The sequence below is a fragment of the Triturus cristatus genome, chromosome 3_1 (genome assembly GCF_964204655.1).
Source record: "Triturus cristatus chromosome 3_1, aTriCri1.1, whole genome shotgun sequence".
Classification (NCBI taxonomy): Eukaryota; Metazoa; Chordata; class Amphibia; order Caudata; family Salamandridae; genus Triturus; species Triturus cristatus.
Window position 1 is genome coordinate 157,926,894 of NC_140583.1, and position 24,106 is coordinate 157,950,999.

General features: G+C 42.2%; 1 protein-coding gene across 3 annotated transcripts in view; it reads left to right on the forward strand.

Annotated features, from left to right (window-relative positions):
* Positions 1-24,106, forward strand: part of GAS2 (growth arrest specific 2) — an 851,053-nt gene that overhangs the window by 398,617 nt on the left and 428,330 nt on the right. For all 3 annotated transcript variants that reach the window (XM_085643619.1, XM_085643621.1, XM_085643620.1), the window contains one exon: positions 5,012-5,153. In XM_085643619.1, the coding sequence (XP_085499745.1) occupies positions 5,012-5,153 (142 nt within the window). The remainder of the gene's footprint in view (positions 1-5,011; positions 5,154-24,106) is intronic.

Consider the following 24,106-nt stretch of genomic DNA (forward strand, 5'->3'; position numbering starts at 1 on the left):
TACCAATTATGGACAACCAATTACCATAACACTTTATACAAGGAGCACTTGCACTTTGACACTGATCAGCAGTGGCAAAGTGCCCAAAGCCTCTAAGTTGGCAACATAATGTCAGAAAAAGGTCTAGGAGGAAGGCAAACAGTTTAAGGAACTTTAGCCTAAAAGGGCCAAGTCCAACAGTCTGTCATGTTGGATTTGGGTAAAGAGTCACACTGTGGGATTGTTTTCAGTAGTGCACATTGTAACTGCTGCAAAGGTGGGTAGGATTACCCCTGGGAAAGGATTCCCTATTGGTTAGGGAGGGGCCAGGAGTCAATTCCACACAAGGGCTAGTGCATAAATATGGCACCTGTGGGCACCCTCTTCAGAATACTAATATACCTGTGGAAGACAGAAGAAGGACTGTACCTGCTGTTGAGTCCGGTGAGGAGACCATAAAGGCTGGATAAAAAACTGGGCTCAAGGGTCAGTTGTAGGACCTCCTCTAAAGCTACAGGATTCCACAAGCTACAAGAGGCCTTTCCTACAACTGCACATATTACAAGCTCTAACTGGACATGGCCCTAGATGCTTCTGTTAGTATCTACTGGAGTGCGTCCTGACCCCCACCTACTGTTCTTGAGGTTTTTGGACCTTTGGCTGTGTCAAGTGTACTCCTCCTCACACACTGGAAAAGCTGGGAGTTAAGCACTTTTTGTTTACAAAAACCTCAGGAGGATTGGTACAAACCTGCCAGGTCATTCTCATGAAGGTATTTTGCCTCAAGACTGAAGATTCACCCCGCTCCAACTCAGAACTTTCAACAGCAACAAATCTATTTCAGAAGGAGAAGGTATCTGGCCTTGTGGAGCACTGTTCTGCTATAGTTTCCATCCTTGTCCCCCTGGAGGAATCAAACTCCCAAAAAGTCTCTACGTTTGAATGTAGGAACCTTCACTGAGTGAATGCGCTCAAAATATCTAGCCCATCCTTGGTTGCAAATTTTGAATATCTTCCACTCTCAGCTCCCTCGTCAAAAGTCAATGGCTTCACCTGGACTTCATCCAATGGCTATCCACACTCATTAAACTCTTCTTAGCCATAGCCAGATGCCTTGCCCTGCTTGGAATTTTTGAGTTCCATTTCAGAGACTAAGTCAGAAGGTAATCCTTTCAGACTAGGATGGTCCTAGTATCCAGCCTATTCTCCATTGGTAGGTGCTTAATGGTTTTTGGTGCTATTTTCCATTGAAAATCATAACATTCATATTTGTGTCCCCTTATTAGTTTGTTGTTGACGTGGTAATTGTTTTTTACTTTTTAACTCTTTTGACATTTCTTGCTTTACACAATTTCTTAAGTTAAGCCGCTCTGCTCTATGCCATATCAACCTTTGTATGACCTCAGGTTTAAATTACTGAAACCTTTAATAGTGATTGTATTACTTGTGGTGGACTACCAGCCACCCACCTAATAATCCACTTTCTCACAGTGTACAATAGCAATAAGATTTTATTTTCAACCTACCTACATAGAATTGATAGGCTTCCATCTCTTATCATGCATGGAAACATCTTTAAATATAATTTATTTCTGGCACGTAGGTCAGCACTGTGCCAGAAACTGTTGTGTATTGCCATATCCTACAGTCCGAATGGGTGAACAGATTTCCCTTACATGCTCCTAGATTCACAAAGCAGGAAGGCAGTTTACAGAGGCACTTAGGAAAAAGCCGTACATATTTTATTTGTCAATTGTTTTTTAGAAATAGTACGCTACCTGAGAAACCACTCTTTTTTCATTATGACTACTCAGGCTGGACTGCATTTGTATATTTGCTTGTCTCGACTTTCAACCTGTGGCACATTGGATTGAGTCTTTCGTCTCCCATGGCCCATTCTAATTCAGCTGGAACCCCGCTGCTGTATACAACAGTGGTATTATCCCATGCTTGATGCACGGGAGCTGTGAAGGCAATTACATGGGAACTAGAAGATTCTTAATAACAAACTTAACAACCAACATTTCTAGAGTGATTTTCAAACATTTTGAAATATTTGCTTTGAAGTTAGTGATAGATACATCTTGGTTAAATGAACAACACCCAATCCACGCTCAGCATCACACTTTGAAGGCAACCTTTTCTCTTTTAGGTCAAAATACCAGAAAGTGAATGAATTTGTTTAATGGACCCATCATGCCATGTAGGATAATGTAATTCCTTTATTTCCATGTCGATCGCACAAAAATAACAGGTTTATCCTTAGTCTCACAAAAAAGTATAATGCTTTGGGGAAGACCCCGAATCCTAGCATTTGTATAGCCACGTGGCGTGCAAGTAAGGACAGTGAAATAATAGTTCCAGTGCCATGGTAGGCCATGGTAGTCTAATAGCTCTTTTATTAACAGCCAGGTTTGGCCTTACTGGTTGCTTGGAACAAGCTGCTGAAAATGGAAGATAGTGAGGTAACTAGTTTATTAAATATATGAGACAAATTGACACTTGGAGAGTTACAACATCAGATCTCAAAATATTATTTGTAGCCATAGTCAGTCGGTAACTGCATGGAGTTAAGTTTCTGAAATAAATAAAAAAGTAAATACATATTTTAAGAAAACGAGTAAAGCCTCTGTGCGTGTAGTGCACCTTCCTCCAAAATGTTACTGTCATGAAACACCACACTAATCATTTATGACATGACAACTCTTAGGCATTTATAGGAAAGTATATATTTGAGTGGTCTTCCATTTTTTGATCAAATTCTACTGGTACTTTAGATACCCCAAGTGAAAAAAGGCAATTTTAATTTTTTCGAAAATTTCGCTGATTACGCTTACCATACGCGTACGGTAAGAAATAATAAAGAAAAAATATCCACATTCTCCCCACCCCGTGTGCAAAAGGTGCCCGAAGGGCACCTTTTGTGCATGGCTCATCAGAGATAAACAAAACCTATATTTTACCTGTCACAACGATGCTCATCATATGACCTCCATGTGCGCACGGTGCGCGAAGCGCATCGTGCGTTCATGGCCCATCTAGCGTAATGTGGGCACGCGGTGCGCGAAACGCACCGCGTGCTCACTGTGCGCGCACGGTGCGCGAAGCGCACCGTGCGCGCACGGAACGAACTGCGTTAAGTGGGCGCGCACGCCAAAAATGGCGTAAAGTAACTTAGCATTTAAAAAACCGTACAAATTCACTGAAAAAACCATATGTTTCACACACGTTATAGTTAGGAATTAGCATTTAAAAAACCTTGCAAATTCACTGAAAAAACCATAGGTTTCACACATGTTATAGTTAGCTGGACATTTTACTGATAAAAAACCAATGAAATTCCCCCCGTTATAGTTACTGTAGGCAACTATAACTCACGCGACCGTAATCCTCTGCTGATGACATATGTGTCTTTATGAAAAAAAAATATTTGTAATATATGTATAGCTAAAATTTAATGGAAGAAGACATGGGCAAATAAGTGTCTAAATACAGTATTAGCATCAGCAGAGGATTACGGTCGCGTGAGTTATAGTTGCCTACAGTAACTATAACGGGGGAATTTCATTGGTTTTTTATCAGTAAAATGTCCAGCTAACTATAACATGTGTGAAACCTATGGTTTTTTCAGTGAATTTGCAAGGTTTTTTAAATGCTAATTCCTAACTATAACGTGTGTGAAACCTCTGGTTTTTTCAGTGAATATATATATATGTGTGTGTGTCTGTATATATATCATAGTACATATATCTGGAGTTCAGTAAAGTAAATCTTTGCTTACATATTAAAACTTAACAATAATTTGGTCCTTGATATTTAGGAGAGGTTGTTTTTTTTCGACACAATATTTTATTCTTGATATTTTGTCCAAACAAAATATTGGACAGAGGGGGCTTTCATGCTGTTCGGTTCGGACTTCTCAACCTTCTTGCTTTAATTACCACTATAAGAAAAGCGTTTTCCTCTAGTTCTTCAGTGCACAATTGGACTTGGTAACAGCCAGAGGAGAATACTCACACTGTACATCTCTCTGATGGAATCCCTAAGGCTTATGCTTGCTAGTCACCAATAGAAAAGAATTAGTAGTGATTCTCAAGGGTAAGGCCAGTGAGCCTTCTTTAAACCCAAAATATCTGGACAAAGAAGGTCTCCTTTTATGAGGGACCAGCTTACCGGTTGCAGTGGACTGTAACGTGTGAAGTTTGCTAGTCCTCTTTCTAGAGTGAATGGTAAAATTGTTTCCCTCTGTCACTTGTGCTCTGGTCTTTGGTAACATTCATAGTAATCAGTTTTAGGAGTAGCCGTGAGAAAGCTACATAACAAATGGAAACTTCTGAGCCTTAGTCATCTTGGACTTCTAGCGGACCAGGACCTCCTGAGGCTCACTGAGAATGGTGCTAGCTCAGTAGGCGAGATTTCCTGTTTTCCCAGCTTAAATTGCTTTTGCTGTGAAGAAAAAAACAAGTCCATGAGCATATGTATTAGCATTTCACGCAATGCAGTGCAGTGCAGCAAGGGTAGCAGTCCTTGAATTCTGATAGTAAATAGAATTCCTCAATGTTATTACATGTAACTATTTCCCAAATGCACTCCATACCAACATGATCAAATTACAAAATTTATATTTTTGATCAATATGTTCAAAAGTGAAAGATAAAGTTTTATTGGCATACAGCATAGGTATAACACCAGTAGCAAAATGACTCCCCCTTCTGAATTACATACTTAACAATGTAAAATAATAACGTAATATCATTCCTCCATTGTGAGTTGTGAATCCCAGAATAATTGCAATTTGTCCTCTGATAATTTTCACCTGCTTTTTACCTTATGAAATGTGTCCAGGTCAAAACCACTGGGATAATAATTTTGAACTTGTTCTGATGCCGGTACAAACTCCCGTTTGCACCTAAGTCAGCATTCCAGTGGGTATAAGAATGAGGCCATACAATTTCTACATTCTGATATATTTTTATCATGTAATCAAAATGCTGGCCATATAAATTCAAACAAAATCATGTTTCTCTTACAGAGCCTCCCAGTCAGAAAGATTCCATGCAAAGCTAATGCAGCTTCAGGGTCATTTTTTGCAAGAGACAACACTGCAAATTTCTTATCCTGGTGCAGATCCGTTGGAGTGGGAGACACCTGTATCTTCGAATCTGAAGGTTTAGGTATGTATGCATTTCGTACTTTTAAAAATTATAAGCAGTCAAAGAGGCTTGGGAAATAAATCCTATTATGCAAAAATGGACCACATAGGTCTTACAAAGAAACATGATATTTGACATTGAGGAAATATTAACACCCATACCAATAATTGGTGTTCTGAATTCTTTATTCATATGAACACTGCATGCTCATATAGCAAATATAACAGACCACAAACTAAATTTACCTGATTCTCCTTTCTGTGAGAAAGTTTACTTTAAAACCCTATTAAGTGTTGTTGAACTTGGCACTCTCCTTGCTCCCTGCGACCTTATCCACCACAAACGGGACTCTTGGCACAAAACTTGAGAAGGTAAAACTGCAGCCGTACTAATCTTGGACTGTATCTGACCCGCTCTTCAACACGGTGAGCCTGAACATTTGACTTTGACATGGGCCAGCGCGACCAGATAGCCGTGTTTAGTGCTTTATGCTTTGAAGCACCATTTTACAGTTTATTCTTGAATTCGTAACTCTGGTTCTAATGATTGGATTTTATTTGGTCATTTTGTTTTTGTTTTACTTAATACATTAGGCTCTATGTTTCTACCCCAGTGTGGGAATCTTTTTATGTATTGTTTTCACCATTTTACTCTTTGATGTGTTGCACAAATACTTTACACATTGCCTCTAAGTAATGCCCTACTGCTTCATTCCAACCTACCAGAGGGTTGAGCACACCTTAGCCTGGGAAGTATTGTGGTTGCTGTCTGACCAGGGCTCACAACCCACTCAACCACCAATCCAATTTCTTGCACGTGTGCTTTGTGTGTCACCCATCTGAGAAACTATTGGGAGCTCGTACACAGAATAAATGCCCTCACCATATCACATATGGTCTGAACTGGGGTGGCATGGTGAGCAAAAGAATGATGGATTTAACCCAGATCTCTTGACTGGGGGTGACATTTTTGATTTGTTCTGCATTCCGTCCACCAATTGTGTGTCTTTTGCTTTCTCACCATATCCCATGGCACTAGAAAAAACAGGCATTGTGGTTCAAATGAATACGAGTATTTAGCTGTTTCGGTGTTGTGGGCATCTTCAGATATAGTATTGTAATTAGGAATTGAGCAAATAGGCATCTCTCCCTTAAACAATTCCAAATAGCCTGTAGTAGGAAACTACCTTAGAATGTGGAAGAAGGCCACCCACCTACCTTACATGCATATGGTCTCACAAGACTGAGGATCTCATCAAATTTATATTGAAATCTGAACCCCATCGGAAGTCCGTCCTTCTGTAGTAAGTGTGAGCTGATTTATTTTATATCAGACAGGGCAAGGAATAGTAAAATGGATGGGCCAGGCCTCTGCTAGACCAAAGTTGGTGTTAGTCCCACTTGTCTACAATCCCAGGATTCACGAAGCCATGGGGATTCCACTAGCTTCCTGCTATGCAGGGGTGCTTGGTAGAACTATGTATTAACATGGCAGTACCAGTGCTATTTGCTGAAACTGTACCACCAAGGACTCAACTTTTGTACAGAAAGCTTAGTTAAATATACAGTAGTAGTTGTAGCAGTTACACCTGAGGTAAACTCAAATGAGATGCATTTCCTGAGTAAAGAGTAGTTATATGTGCTAGTGATCACATGAACCATGTTGTTACAGTTTGACCAATATCATACATTTACCTGTGAAGATAAACAAAATGAGATTATTGTACCAAGAACTGAGCATAGGCTAATAATGTTGGATTCAATTGCAGTGGCAGTGTTAGTGATAGTATCTGGAACATTTATTTTGCAAGTTATTTAAATAAATCCTTTTTGTTGAAAATTGTAGCATTTGGTTGAAAAGGTTTATATTTTTACAAAAGTTCAAAATATTCGAAATTTGAGTTGTACAAAAGCTTACCATTTTAGCCTTTGGATTCTAGAATCCAGGTTGGTTATGACGAAATGAACAGTAAATCATTCATGTTAAAGAAGAAGTAAAATAGCTCTAGTGCCAAAGTCAACATTACAGCCATGTTATTTTTTTTAATAAAAGCAATTTGCTAGGTCTGCAATAGCACTGTATATATGTGATATTTATGTAGCACAAATAGTGGCAAAAGGCAGCATTACATTGTACAGGTTTAAAGGCAAAGACACAGTTAATGGTTTGTTGGCTTTTGCTGCATCAGGATGTAATCTTCTTCAGCTTGTTTCTAATTTGGAAGCAGGATGGGGGGAGTTCTGAAGGTCAAGGTAATATCATTACTAACCACAACGAGAATTACAGGAGTCCTGTAATAACAGCCTCATATATTTTCTTTTGGTGTTCTGCATCATTGAAAATTTGTTTCGAATTATATTTCTATTGGAGCAGGCTTGAAACATTAAAGCCAGACTGCCATCAAACATCTATACTGATAATTGAGCATTTTCACTCAACCATATGGAACAAGCAAAATGTATTCTAAATTAGACAAGGTACTACTCACCAAGCAAGCCTAAGGGTCCTGCAGATGAACACAAATGGGCTCACAATGATTCGTGCAGAAAGCCTTTCAACAGCTCGTCGGAGGCTTTCCGCCCGACATCAGAGCTTCACATCTGACCACCGTATTACGATACTGGCAGTTGGAGAAAAACCCCCTGGGGAATTCTACTGGGGAAAAGGCAGGCAGAAAGTGACTTTGGGGGCCCAAGCAGGGCCACCTTGCCTCCTGACAATCCGCCATGGGTCATCCCTGCACCATGCGGCACCTGCCACACTGTGCAGGGATGTTTACACTCTGCATTTTTTCAATGCATCTTGTGCTGCGAGTGGCAGCACAAGCCGCAATAGAAAAAATACAGGATCTGACTGCCAACATGTTGGTTAGATCGTAATATGGGGAGCAAGACCTCTGACTTCTTACCAAGCAGTTCTGCTTCTGCTATGCTGCCGGTCGGATTGCGTCCAACTGCCATCATAATCAGCTCCAAAGTTACAGTGCCCCAGCTGAGTGAGGTTATTGGGGAAAAAGATTTAGGAAAGATCAGAGGGGGAGAAGCTAGGGACTGGGGGACAGGGGCAAGATTTGTACCAATATTAGGTGTGATACCTATGTATCTTATATATTTGAATAAAAATTATTAAACAATAAAAGTGTATAGGTAATGTCTACAATATTGAACACACATCTACCCTAGTATTTTTTATTAGCGTAATGGAATGTAGCAAAAAAACCTGCCTTGGTTGGATTCCCGTATCACTGGTCAAAGAATGTTTTTTAAATTACTTTGAGAAAATGTTCACATTGCATCCAGTAACAAAAAATGAAACACAATACCAAAGCACGATGGCTAAGTAAATCAAATGCTTGCTACTGAAAGTAACTCAATGTTTGATTGTTTATGTATTTTAAACCAGTAATTGATATTTCCTACTCTTGAATCTTTGAATGTTAATGGTACTAGAGGGAGAATTAATTTATACAATGAGATTATGATGTCTAGATACCCAACTATGATTCAATTGATTTTTCTTATTTTTGAGGGCTTCCACTGAGTTAATAATGCAGGATGTGTAGTGATTATTTTTAAACTTCTGTTGAGTAATATAATTAAATTAGGGGCTGATGAGCTGCCTAAATTGTTGAGGACCACAAAGAGAGAGCCAATTAACATTTGATACTGTAGCAAATACACTTTCTGTAGGAGTAGGTGCTCAGGTGTCTCTCTTCTGCTTCAGTGCGACCTCGACCTCGCCTTGTCCTCCTGAATCATGTTGGCCTCTGTCTCCTGCAGTTTTTCTTGTTTGCTGCTCATTCTGCTCCAGACTCGGTCACTGCTCTTTCTTGTTTGTTCTGCCTGTATCTGATTTACTGCTTCTTTTTGTATCTTTTAACCGCTTTATTTTGCATCTTGGTCTCTTCTGTCAGTTTTTGCCCTGACTATCTCTGACAATCGTGTTTTGCCACCTTGCCGCTCCGGCCAGACTTTCCAGCTCTCCTCACCTGACATTCCTGCTCTGGCTGAGCCGGCTAACTGCCCCCCTGCGCTCTTCCCACACTCCAAGGCAGTACTTAATGGAGGCTACAATGGGCGTGCGCAGTGGGTGTGCCAAAGGCAAGCCTGCCTGTGCGCATCCACACCCATAAATGCCCGTCCATGCCCGTCCGCGCCTAGACCACACCCAGCACCAGTGACCCTGGTCCAAATGCCTTCCACAGCTACACTGGCAATGAACTCCACCTTCTCAATACTGTTCGCTGTCACGAATTCTGACACTGAGCAGCACCTCAGTCCACGTTGGGCCACTTTGCTTGCTCGCATTGCCACTTCACCTACCTCCACACACCCCTCCCACCGTAGCCACACATAATGCACTCCTAACCAAGTAAGAACTCAAGATCTGCACTCACACAACACCACAGTCTCACATCTCACAACAATACTCACTCGCATACATGCTTCTCAACAAACGCTCATTCGGCAAATGTTCCACCAAGATTTGGGACCTCATCAACACAGATGCACCATACCTCCTCTTTATCACTGAAACCTGGTTCGACCCACTTCCCTGCCGGACATTGCTGCAGTCATTCCTACTGGATACAAAATCCTGCACAAGGACCGGCCCCATAAGCAAGGAGGAGGACTCGCCATCATCCACAGAGTCCCCATCAATGGTACCTCTTACTCTGACCCAAAAGCCACTTTTATGGAACACATGCAGTTCCAGCTACAGACAGAGTTTAAAACCACTAACAAATGCACCCTCACCTACCAGCCCACTAGGACCTCACACCCATATTAGCAACCTCCTCTCCAACCTCATCACACCCCTTGCCATCAGGACCAAAAACTTCATACTCCTACGTCATTTCAACTTTTATCTTGATGATTCCAAGGACTCCAACTTCACAGATTTGCTTGAAAACCTACAGTACATCGGCCTCACAAAGCTTGTGGAAGGTCCTGCCCATACCTTTGGAAACTCCCTTGACCCAAACTTCACCTCCACCGGCAAGGTTAAAGTCAGCAACATACTTTACTCTCGTGGATGGTCCACACCATCATCCACTTTCACATTACAGGGCCACTCCTACAGAGTCTAGCAATACGCCAAGCCGCTTGTGGAAGAAAGTTTTGAAAATAGAATGGCTCAACGCCCTCCAACTAAACGACCTAAACCCCAACAACAACCTTATCAACGACCCAAACGGCTTCAAAAACTTCACTAATACCCTAGCGCCACTGAAAAGCATCAAACCCAAAAGATCCAACAAACAAACAAGATGGCAACACGCTGACCTCAGGGAATCTAAGTGAGTTTGCAAACAACTTGAAAGGAAATGGAGAATCACCCGAGGCACCACCACAAGAAACACCTACAAGGGCCTGCACTTGGACACTATCACCATCAAGTAAAAGAGACCAAGAAAAAGATCCTTTCCCTCAGAATTGAATCTAGCTCCAATATCTGCAAGTAACTTTTAGTCATTATCAAGGAATTCACCAGCCCAACAGCTGAAACACAAACCATCACCCCTACTTAAGAACTCTGCAACAACTTCTCTGACTTCTTCCCCCAAAAATCACCAAGATATACAGCAACTATGAACCCAGCCACCCCCCATCGACTATCAACCTCATCAATCTAACCACATCAACCAAAGACTACTAACTGACAGCATGGAACACTCCATTCATCGAGGACACTGCAGCAATAATGAAGACAATCCACTAAGGGGCTCCCACAGATCCCTGCCCCTGCACTCAATTCCATCATCAACACCTCCCTCAAAATAGCCACCATCCCAGATAGCTGGAAACATGCCAAAGTCACTGCCCTCCTCAAAAACCCTCAGCTGACCCGAAGTACTCAGTAAATACCGACCCATCTTGCTCCTCCCCTTCCCAGCCAAAGTCATCATGGAGACTATCAACAGACAGCTCTCAGACCACCTAGAATGCAATAAACTCCTGGACAGCTCGTAATCAGGATTCTAAAACAACCACAGCACCGAAACAGCCCTCGTCGCTGCCACAGATGACATACGCACCGTGTTCAACTGTGGACAGCCCACCCCACTCATCCAACTAGACCTCCCCACCACTTTTGACACTGTCTCCTACCACACATTCATTGCCAGACTAAAAAAAGCAGAAATACGAGAACCAGCACTCAAATGGATAGCTTCCTTCCTCTCCGGAAGAACACAAGTCAAGACTGCTACCATTCATGGACCTCATCTGGGGAGTCCCACAGGGATCGACACTCAGCCCCACACTTTTCAACATGTACATGACTCAGCTGTCAAACTTCATCAGATCCCACGGAATCAAAATCAACATCAAATCCTTCACCAACGTCATTGTCTTATGTTTTTCTTTTCTTTTCAACAAAACAAATAATCCTACGCCAACGACATCAATGCTATTTTCCCCTCTCAGACGATTCCGTCAGCACCAAGACAAACTTCAAACAATACATGATCAGCGTGGCAAGTTGGATGAAAGAAAACTGCCTCAAGCACAACACCAACAAAACTGAAGTGCTGATCTTTTGGAATAAGTGCTCATCATTGGGACTCCACCTTGTAGCCCTCTGATCTGGGACCCACATCCACTCCTACCAAATGTGCTAGGAACTTAGGCCTCATCCTAGATACTATCCTTACCATGAAGGTTAGTATCTAACACACCATGGCCTCCTCCTCACTTCTTCAATTACACAAGAACCTGAAGCCCTCGCAATTCAAGTAGTCTTCATGCATCATCATTGAGTCCGCCTGTATTTAGGACCAGCCTCACGTCACGCCTACACACAGCTAGGTGCCTGGAAACCCTCACAGGTGGCAAGCAGCTCTATATAAATCAACCTTACATTACGTTACATTTCTGCATGGTCAACCAGATTTTTTAGCATTTTCTGGACCATATTTTTGCCTGGATTAGGACTCTGCCATTTTAGGATCAATTGTGCTGTGACCCTAAAAAACCAGTGTTAAAATTGGTTTCACCCAATTGGTCTATTTCTTTTTCCTATAAGGCTATGGTAGATAGGTCAGATGTTATAGAAGTGACGTGGAAGTTATATGTCACTTGTAGTATTTACCCTACCCACATATGTGACAAACACCTGTTTTATAGCCTTTTTCTCAGCCCTCTGTGGACTGATCACCATGCAACTTTCCAGGAAGCAGCTGAAGCAAAAGAATATCAGTTTTTTGGGGGAGTTCTTGAAGATTTACAAACCGTTCCCAAATTTACTTGTGAACCAAAAAATGCATTTCTTATAGAAACATGATCCTAACTACCTTGTGGCAATTTTTTCTGTTTTTGCTCTATTGTGAAAAATATGTTTTTACACTTTTAAGATGATTTAAGTTGTAAGTATTATCTTTGTTTTTACATATCTTCATATAGCATTGAAAATCTGCATCTCCAAAAGAAATTATATATTATATAATGGGTCCTCTTGAATTGGGTAACACCTGTTAGCTATAATGCGTACAAACTGCGGAAGTGTGGTGTGCGGCACTACTTTTTTTCAACTATTTAATTATTTATTTTTTCCGAAAGAGAAAAGTAGCCCAAATAATTTTATGTTGTGTGTAGTATTCAGGGCAACATAAATAAAAGATATGATACTGTTCCAGAAGTATTAATTCTATATTGTACCAGCAGGATGTATTATTTTTCATAAGAAACATGACCTGTGTGAGATTCACAGTTTAGAAAATATTACTATTCTGGCTTGCAAACTACCTTAAGCAAAAAGGTGAATGAATAATTTTAAACAATTGTTTAAATCACTGAATTCTTAAGAAACTTCACTGTCACACAATAAGTGACTCACCACTTCACCAAAAGTCTCTTAGTATATGTTTTGTATCAAGAATTAAAGTAGAACAGATTTAGGAATGCACAGGTCATCTCATAGGTATTCATGTGTAACTGAAAAGTGCACATGTTTTGAATGTACTTGGCTTCTGCAACCCCCAAATGAAATATTAGTAAACTAAATCAGCATAAATCAACTCACCCCAGTTTGTCTTCTTATGACTGGGTGAGTCATGAAAGCTGATAGCATCGAAATTATGAATCACAATTAGAACATTGGAATGTTGGTAGCTCCATTGAAAACAATGGAGTGCTCCGGGCTTATAATGGCTGGTATAAGCCCGGAGCTCCAACATTCCAATGTGTCTTTTTTCACAGGAGCTGTGAACAAAGGCTTCAGGGAACCTGAGGGGATTTCAATCCCCTCGCGCTCCCTGAAGGCTTTGTTTTATTTGTTAGAACATTCTGCCCTCTAGTGGCAGAATGTTCTAATACCCTTATAGCCCTTCGTAGCAGTCCTATACCGGCTTTTAAAGTCCCGCTGCTTTGTTAAAGTGCTCACAGTAGAGTTCTATCAGTGGCGGCGATTACCATCCCTCATTCAAATGCCTAAGAGGTTCCCTTCCCTTCCTCTCTAAAATAAGCATTGTTACACCATGAAAGCCCACCAAGGGGCATATTTCTGAGATGCTTGCATTACGTTTGCACCACGCAAAGTGGAACATGCGTGATGCAAGCCTTTAAGTCAGATTTATGAAGCCACACTGCCTGGCTTTGAATGGTCTCATAAATCTGGAGTAAGGCAACACAGCGCAAATTGCTGTGTTCTCTTACTCTGCACAAGAGAGACGTTCAATGGGCGTTGTGGTGGGTGTTCTCCTGCAAATACCATGTTTTTTTTACACATTCGCAGATTTACCACACCTGGTAAACCAGGGAATGAGTCAAAAATACGCCTCCCCAGGTGATGCGTAACGAGGAGAAATACCTTTTTTTCTCCTCATTGTTTCCTCTTTCTATGTGTGCTGTGTTCTGTGGCACATATAGAAAGAGGAAAACGCCTCATTGGATTGTTTTTGTGCAGGAAGGTACCCTTTCCTGACCAAAAACAATCCTGCCTACTGCACAGGCACCTTTGCACCATGGTGCAAGGGGGCCTGCGTTGGTGCTAGGCTGCCCAAAAAGGTGCCAGCACAGGGAAAAAGAAAAAGAATGCACCGTATAGGATAAATATGGTGCATTCCTGCCCTACCCTTTGGCACAGGCAGCGCAGCAAGGTAGCTTGTTGTGCTGCTCTGCACCACACTTCCCATAAATATGCCCCAAGAGCACAGATGTCAGAAAGCTTTGAAGCATTTTTAATAACAATCTGTGAATTCTCATAGCAGTGAATGGGTGCCACCACGCAGTTTCAGGTTCGCATGTCCACAACTTTAGCTTGAGGCTGATAGCAGTACAGCTTTAATTGTAACAGTGTTCTAAAATCGAATCTATGTTAATCTACTTCAGCCATTGCATGACAGCTTTATTAAAACATTCTCTTCACTGCAATCCAATCACTTACAAGTGGCTCCTGAGACAGGTGGCATGGGGTGTATCACAGTGTGTTGCAATCCGTGTGCATGTAGGGGCATATCATCAAGCCCATTTTCGCCGCTTTAGCAGCCGATTTCGGCTGAAAAGCGGCAAAATAATCATCTCACTATTTTCAAGGACACGCTATCGTGTGTTTTTTTGATGCAGTCGCCGTTTTTTCACCATTTTGCATGTCAGCAATTATTATCACTAATGACATGCAAAATGGTCGTTCCCCACAAGGTCTGCTTCATTTACGTGGCAAACAGAACTTCCCACTATTAACAATGCAGCCCCAGCGATGTAAAAAACCGCGCTAACCGCGGTTAGCGCATTTTGCAGTATGCTTTTGCTATGCTGATAATGGGAGGTGGATCGCCATGTCACGACCACACTCCCCTATCAGCAAGCATCTCCATTATCATCGCTGGATTTCAGGCGCTGTTTCTGTTTCTCGCCGTCTATCGCTGGAATTACATCGCCTGTTCGCAAGGCGTTGATAATGCACCGCTAACACAGCGATGTAATTCTGCGATAGACGGCAATATATAGAAAAGCGCTAAGTGCGCTTAGCGATGTTTCTCGCTCTTCCTCGATAATATGCCCCGTAGTTCTTTTCCTTCTCAGTGTCCAGTTCCCCCAATTTGGGCTTCTACTGCCTAACACTTCTGTTCCCTTCCAGTTTCAAATCTTTTCTGACCTTCACATCACTGCCCTATGCTTTCTGCATCATTCCTCCCATAACACTGTCATATAGTGTACTCTGAGACTGTTTCCCCCAACTATACTTGATCTAAACTGTTGCCCCAGCCCATCTTACCATGCTACTTCTATCTACTGTTGGAAGCATTGGGCAGCATCCACCACCAGCCTCTGGAACCTGAAGATCTTTCACACCATCAACCACTCGGCACAATCAAATATGAAACACTACATGTTGGGAAGCCCTTAAGTCTAACAAGCATTTAATGCAAAACAAATGATAAAAAATGTGATTTCAACAGACTAGAGCTCTCGCTAAAAAAGTGCGTCTTGGAGTCTAATACAAAAATACGTAGACGTTAGAAAATAATATGTATGTTTTCTCTCAATGTAAGTCTAAGGAGCCTCATCATGAGATAGAAATATGTTACTTTGAGCAAAAACCTATCTAATGAGCAGTTGGCAGGAATTTTTCCTGGCTTAGAAACTACATAAGCATAATTGAGGTTAAGGGACACTTCAGATCAATTAGAAATAGCTTCCATCTTTGACGCATACAATATATTGATAGGCAAAGATGTATACAAAATCATATTGGAAAATAACACTAAAGTAGATAGGAATATATGTTTAAGAAATTGGGTTATTGTTTGAAGACGGTGAAAACCCTACCTAAGGAACAACCACAGTTTTACCCTGGGAGAACCACAAAAAGTTACTAAATTAACATGTACTTAACATGTACTTAATTGTCTGGTAGCTTGCCACAAAAGCAATCAGGCTTAACTTAGAAGCACTGTGTAAACTATTTATGCAGCACACACAAAATAAAGTGAAAACACAACACAAACAAAATCCCACACCAATTTAGAACAATAGAGAAAAATGTAATATATAAAATGACACCAAAATAAATTACATCTAGTCAGTAGGGGTTTTTAGTGGAAACTAGTGCCTAAAAGATGAAAAAGACAACCACGGATATCTGGTCGTGTGAGAGAATTGCAAAGTCAAAATTTAAGGACAACTGCGATGGAGTGCATGTCTGTTACACGAGGTGGATTGGGGCCAGTCGCGGCATACCTTCAGACGTAGCAACTTTTCTGAAGAAAAGTCCAGGATTAGGTAGAATTCAGCTGGGCAAGGCAACAGACTGTGTCTGAGGGGGAGTTGCATTGCTGGAGAGCTAAGAACTCAGTAATGATGGAGGGTAAATGCTCAGAGAAGCTGAATGTACAGGCTGAGGAGGTTGTCATTGTTGATAGGGAGCCTTTCACCTACAAGCTCATGAAAACTTTTACCTTCGGTCTTAGACAACTCTTTGGGAAATTGTAAACTCCAGTGGGATGAACCTGCAAGCCTTAGCCAGAGAGGGCTCTATGATGCTGGATACTGTCACTTGGAGAAACCTTGAACAGGATTTGCTGCAGTGGATAAGAACATTGCAGGAGCTAGCGCAAAATCGGGCCGACAAGAGATGCACATTGGCAGATCAACTGGTAGGTTGGTGCCAGTTTTCTGTCTTCTGGCACTTTTCAGTGAAAAGATTTCTAAATCTCAACTCTTATGGTTTTAGGCAGGACGTCCTGGGGGGCGCCACTTAGAGGTTAGGACTCACTCCAGCAGAGGTCCGGTGCAGGGTTCAAGGTCTCTTGAGCTTGCTATGTCCTGGTAGCTCAGAAGGAAGACTAGCCAACAAGCCCTTGGAGCCATTCTAGGAGTCCAGGGGCAGGCCTCTAGCAGCAGGGTAGTCCACTTGGAAGCAAAGCAGGCATCGAGCAGCAGGGCAGTACTCTGGTAGCAGCAAGGTAGTCTTCTGGAGATGAAGGACGACATCAGGCAGCCCTCCCTGGGCCAAGGCAGTCCTTCTGAAGTCCTGAATAGGTCCAGGAAAGTACTGAAGACTTGCTCTGAGAATCAAATAGTTATACCTGGTACCTGCCTTTGAAGTGGAGGAATCGTCTAAGGTACCCCCACAAATCGTTCTGGAAAGTTCTTCCCGTCTCCTGTCAAAGCTCCAAGAAATCTGCAGTGAGATAAGGTTAGGATCAGGTTCTTTTATGTGTGCTGGAGGCATCCCTATCAAATGTAAGTGAGGCAGGTAAGAGCTCAGCCCCCAGCAGTCCAGAGTAGAGGGCCAATCCTGCCTACACCAGGAAGCCTGTATATGACTGTCTGGCAGGAATACACAAACCCCAGCATTAGGGCCGTTCTCAGTCAGATGACCCAGGATAATGGCAGAGGCACAAACATGGTTAGAGCAGGAAATTGCCAACTTTCTAACCATGTCATTTTCAGAATTGCGACTTATAATCTGACTTTACCATTAAAGAGGATTTTAAATTACAATCCATTTGAGTCTAATCATGGTATTTCTACCTGCTCCCAATCAAAAGTTAGCACCCATCAAACGTAATAAGGTAACACAAAGTTATCCTATGGGAGAGGTAGGCTTACAGTAGTGAAAAACAAATGTAGGCATTTTTCATTACCTGGACATTCCCAGGACATGTAAAAATGTAAAAACACATGTCCTACTTTTTAAATACAATGCAGCCTGCCCCACAAGCTTTTTAGCACCTACCTTAGGAGGACTGATATGAATTAAAAATGAAGGTTTAGCCCTGTCAAATGTTTTATTTTGCCAGGTCAAATTGGCAGTTTAAAACTGCACTACAGCCTGCAATGGCATAATGGGACATGTTTTAAAGTGGGTGTTGTGGCTACTGTAGTGGGTGGCACCATGAGGGCTGCAGGCTCACAACTGGCACTTAATTAACAGGCCCTGGCCACATATAGTCCCACTTTACTAGCGACTTACAAGTAAATTAAAATAGGCCAATAGGGTGTAAGCCAATTCTACCATGTTTAAAGGAGAGAGCACAGGCACTTTAGTGCGGGTTAGCAGTAGTAAAGTGCACATAGTCCCAATGATAACAAAAACGTATTTCAGAAAGCAGGAGGGGTAAAGGCAAAAAGTGTAGGGGAAGTCACACCAAGGATGTCAGGTCTAGCAATATGATTATGATCTCACAACACATAAATGTGTCCTATTGAATGATTAGGTTGCTCCATTATGTAGAAGTTAATAAAAATAAACAACTGTATGGAAAAAAGTGAATGAAAATGTTCTCAAGTCATTCCTTATAGCTCAATAACACTTTCTGCAGAATGTTGATTCTCCCTTTTTTCTTTGTGTTTTCTTTCATATGTATGGATAGAGAATATTCTGATATTTAGTGGTGAGATTTTTTTTTTTAAAGGTTTGCGTGTGATGCTTTTATACATGTTGGACCCGGCCCTTCTGGCAGGTTCACCCCGAAACTTTTTGCTTTTCATTGATGACTTGGTTTAGTGATTTTTGGGTTTCTGCGCACTTTACCGCACTTTACCGCTGTGTCCCAGGGTAAAGTGCGTGCGTGTTGTGAGGTTGGCCTGCCCTCCCATAGGAATGCATGGGGGAATGTATGTGTCCTGGCAGTTCCTGATGCGTTGGGTGTGCAGGCCCGTGTTTGGTATGTGCGGACTCGTGTGATTGAATGCTGCGCGTTGATGTGTGCGGCGTGCATGTACCTAGTGTGGAAGTGCCACTTCTAGAAGTGGGCACTTCAGTGTGCAGTATGAAATGTGTGGCTTGTCTGGCGATTGGCTGGTGGGGGTCATGTGACGGACTAGGGAAATCCCCAGGGACAGGAGGAGTCACCCAGTGGTGAATGGGAGTTTAGCATACTGATGGCTGGGGAGGAGTATACCTGGGTCCTGAATAGGACAGGGCTTTCCCCACACACTGCTGGCTCCGGCCCCTGTGGTGCGTCTGATGACCCTGCCCTGCCAGTGAATAGGGAGAGGGGCTGAGCAAAACAAAGTGCTCAGGAACCAGATGTAACTGGTTCGCCCCTTCCCTGCACCTTCAGACAAAGCCTTGTACTGTATAAAAAGGGGCTGTGTCCCCTTACATGGGGTTCTCTTCCAGGATCCACTTGAGGGGGGCCTGCTGCTGCTGGGTGCCAGGAGAGACCGCCACTGGGGACTGCCTCCCTGTTGGAGGGCCCTGTGAGCTGGCCCCTGGGCCCAGTCCTTGCCCCCCTGCTCTTTGCAGACTTTTTGATTGCTGAACTTTACTTGTAGCGCCTGGGAGCGCTTGTTGGGCCTTTATGGCGCTGGGCGCGCTGTGTGGCTTGATAGCGCTGTGAGCGCTTTGATTGTGCCTGCGGGTGCCCACCCCGCCAGGGACCTTGCCGCTCGTTTCTGGCCCTTCCTGCTTTAAATCCGAAGGCGGGAGCCCACCCCGCGCTTCAGAGAAGGCCGGTAGCGAATTCACCGCCGCAGCCCGGAGTCCCGGCCGCGTCATCCCCCTGCCGCGCTGGGATTGGTCCAGCGGAAGGGGGTGTGGCCCACGTGATCGGGGCCTCCAGGAAGAAGCCGCGTCGTGAACACGGGAAGCGGACGGGAGCCTACCCCGCGCTTCCCGGAGCCAGGAGAGTGAGGAGTGCGGCAGGAGCTGGTGCGGAGGGGGCGCGAGGCACATTGTCGGTGCCTGCCCCTCCGCGAGGAAGCCTCGGAGTCCTTCACCCCCCCCACGGGAGCGGAGAGAGAGAAGACGACGCGGGAGTCCCCCGAGCAGCCCGGTGAGTGTTTAGAAGGGCTGGGGGACTCCGCGCATGTGTTGGGGGTGCGGGGGCCATATCAGAGCCCCGTGAAGGCTCCAACGTTGCCTGACAGAGTAGGTGGCAATCAGAGCGGCCCCGGAAGGCAGTGGGCCGCTCCAACGTTTGGGGGCATTGTTTCTAGAGCCCCGTGGCTCCAACCTCGAGGGCAGTATTGGCCCAGAGTCCCGAGGGACTCCTACGACGGGGCACTGTTCGTTTAGGGCCACGAAGGCTCTAGGGGGCATTTTGTATGGACAGAGCCCAGAGGGGGCTCCAGAGGCACGCAGAGTGCCTGAGTTCATTCCACAGCTGCCCAGCACTTAGTGGGCAGCTACCACGTTTAGGTTGGGGATATTTTCGCTTGAGTCTGCGCAGCTGGTGCAGCTTGACTGGACACAGGGTGTCCGAGCCCCGACAAGGCCAGTGGGCCTAGGGACTGCCACAGGGGGTGGCTGATGTGAGCTTCCTCACCTGAACCTCTGAATGTTTTATGCATCATATGTTTCCTTTCCTAGCACCTCTGAATGTTTTATGCGTCATGTGTTTTCTTTCATGACACCGCTGAATGTAGTTTCTGCATCATGTGTTTACCTGCCCGGCACCGCTGAATGTTTTATGCGTCATGTGCCATGTTCTAAACCTCTGAATGTTTTAGGCATCATGTGTAATGTGCGTAGACCCCTATAGGTATTGTGATACTTAGGTGGTCGCTTTCTACTAGTACAGGTGGTACTAGGGAGGTTCTGAGTCCCTGCGCAATAGTCTCCTAAGGTGGTTAGGGTTGCGTAGGTGGTACTTTCTGGTTACCAGTAGTTACTGGTTGTGTTATATGTGTATTTTGTGCTACAGTAATTTTATATTCTAAAAAGTGCTAATTCCTGACAGTGGCCCATGTGGCCCTGTCCCCTGTACATATAATCCCTTGTAAATTCTGCCCGTGCCTGTTGGCACATTGTAAAGTGTGTGTTTTTATCTAATGTGTTGTGTGTAATACAAAGGCTATTTTTATAGAATACCTTGTGTGGAGTTTCTTTTGTGGTGGGCCTTGGGTGTTGTTGCTGGGTGCGTGCGCAAACGCTTTACACATCGCCTCAGAGATAAGCCTGACTGCTCGTGCCAAGCTACCAAGGGGGTGAGCAGGGGTTATCTTTGGCGTGTAACTTCCTTGCCCTGACTAGAGTGGTGGTTTCTGCCTGACTTTGGCGCAAGCCTTAGCCAACCAGAAATCCCAGTTCTAACATCAGTGATATGATTTGCACATGGTGGGTGAAAGACACAAATATCAATGTACACATTTTTGTGTTACCTAAATGCTATGTCAAGAATATTGTTAGTACAAATATCATGTAACAGCATATTGTAGTCAAGGATATCTTTTTTTGTATATAAGATGGTTTTTAATAATACAGTTGTATTTACTATTGCTTACTTAAATATAGTTATAGTAATTTGTTTTTTATTAGTCAGAATAATATTTTAAGTGATAATATTTTTAGTATAAATGTTATTAATTTTATAAAATAACGTTTACCTTTTTAATTACTAATCTATAATGCAGTATTTCATTGTTATTTGTATGGCAATTGTTGTCATTTTTATTACCAATTAAATATTAAATTGATTATTACTTATGTAAATTATATAGTTGTTTAATTCGTCCGGTAGCTCCCCTACACCCTGTCAGGTGCCCAACATCCACACTATTGCCCTATCATTGTTGTTTTATTTATTTTTAGGCCTTTTCTCAGTGCTTGCTTGGCATCACCCGGACCAGCTGCCCACATTGGCTATTGAGCTCAGGCAGGTGAAGCAGAGCTAGGTGGAGTAGTGTCAGACTGTCCACGGGAACCACAACATCTGCTTCTGCTCATTGATCCTATGCATTAATTTGTTTTCTGCAAAAAGAACAATTGGTGGACAGAATTCAGAACAATGTCATAAATTCACCCCAGTACAGAGCTCTGGGCCTTAATCCATCGTTGTTTTGCTCACCATGCCATTCCAGTTTGGACCCAGCCATATGCAAATCAGTCTTGACCCTGCGCCCAATGCGAACAGTCCAGCCTGAACTTCCAGGCCAGATCCTCCCTGGACTGGAAACAAACATCCTAAGACCGGTTTCGGGCTTTCAGCCCTCATCAGCCAGGATAGCTTGACTCCAGTGGCATGGAGAGCACGGGACCTACGTCTATACATAACTGTCCCACTCGGGGTGACAAATGAAAAAAGAACAACTGATGTACAGAATGCGGAACAATGTCATACATTAACACCCGTACAGAGATCCGGGCCTAAATCCATTGTTTTTTTGCTCACCATGCCATTACAGTTTGGACCCAGTCATATGCAAATCAGTCTTGACCCTACGCCTAATGGGAAAAGTCCAGCCCGAACTGCCAGGCCAGGTCCTCCCTTGACTGGAAACAAGCATCCTAGGACCGATTACGAGCTTTCAGCCCTCATCAGCCAGTATAGCTTGACTGAGAGAGAATGTTTCAATCATTCAGCGTTCCGTCTATCATTTGTTGCAGTTACACTTTTCACCCTAAGTGGGATGGGTATGCCCAGACGTGCGTCCCTTGCTCATTGTGCCACTGGATTCAAGCTAGCCTGGCTGATGAAGGGTGACATACCCTGAAACCGGTCCCAGGATGCTTGCTTCTGGTCCAGGAAGAACCTGGCTTGGCAGTTCGGTCTGGACTGTTCCCAGGAGGCACAGGGTCAAGACTGAACTGCATATGGCTGCGTCCAAACTGGGGTGGCACATTGGGCAAAAGAACGATGGATTTAACCCAGATCTCTTGACTGGGGGAGAATGTTTGAATCATTCAGCATTCCGTCCATCATTTGTTGCAGTTACATTAATTTTTTTTCTGTGCATTAATCCTGCACAAACTCTTGGGTACATTGTAACTTAAGTCTACATACTTGCAGCGTAGGAGGTGTAGCAGTCGGAACCTTGGGCACAACCGGACCAATATAAGGTTTGAGGCCAAGAGGAACCTATTTATTTTTTTAAATGCCTGTGAAACACTTTATTTGGGCATTTAAAATGTGAGACTTAGTTTATTTATTTTCAAAAAATCTGAAAATTAAATGCAAATAGTGACTCTTAAGTCATACACAGATATGATAGAATCTTTTAAAAAATCACACATTTTATTTTTCTCTCATGCTGAAGCAATTCATCAGAACATCAGATTACATCACTGCATTGAGACACTGAGAAGCATTTTTAAAAGTAATAGTTTTTAAACATGAAACAATCATTCACTGATGAAAAGAATCTCTCATTACAGGAAATGTAGACGACCCTGATTTAATTGTTATATACGTTATTTAGACTTCATTTGTTTTGATGGTTAATTTGTTAATTTGAATGAATGTTTAATTTTTTATTTTTTATTTTGAGTCATTTATATTGTAGCTGCAGATTTTGGGGTACGCTAGGAAATAGGCTGGGAAGTTAATTAAATTATATTTAGTTAATTTTTTATTGCTACTTCAATATGTTCTTCAATAATAATTATGGAAAATGTAATTTTTTTTATGTAACTAAGTTTATTTTTGAATTTTAATACATATTTAAATGCTGTTATTTTAGTTGATTAATTTTAGTTTTAGTAGCAGGTTGGTGGGTTTGTAGGGGGGAATTGGGAGGGAACTTAGTTAAATAAGTAATTTTATGTAAATGTTAAATACCTTTTAATTGTAAAATAATTGCTTAATTTATTGTTATTATGTGAACTGATTATTAGTTTAATTGCTGTTTAATTTATCAACTCTTTTAACTCAATGTATTTTTCTTGTTTTTATATTTTGGTAGATATTTTTATGTTAGTACTGAGCTTATTGGTTTTGTAGGGGAAGAAGTTGCATAGTTATTAAATGTATAATATGTTTCGTATTAACTGTTTATCATATTTTGTTAAATACCTAATAACTTATTATGTTTATTTTTAATGGGTCACTTATTATCAATTATTTTATTGGAATTATTTATTAATTTCATGGTGAGTGGTTTTAATAATGTAAAATGTATTTTTTTATTTTTATGTAAGTAATATTTTAAATGAAATATTATTATTTATTTTGTAGGTAGGGAAGTGAGTTTTATTTTTGTTCATTTAAAGTTTTTTTTATTATTTGGCATTTTTAGAATTTTTGTTATTTTGTATAATAGAGTATGTATTTTTATATATAATATGATATAATAATTTACTGT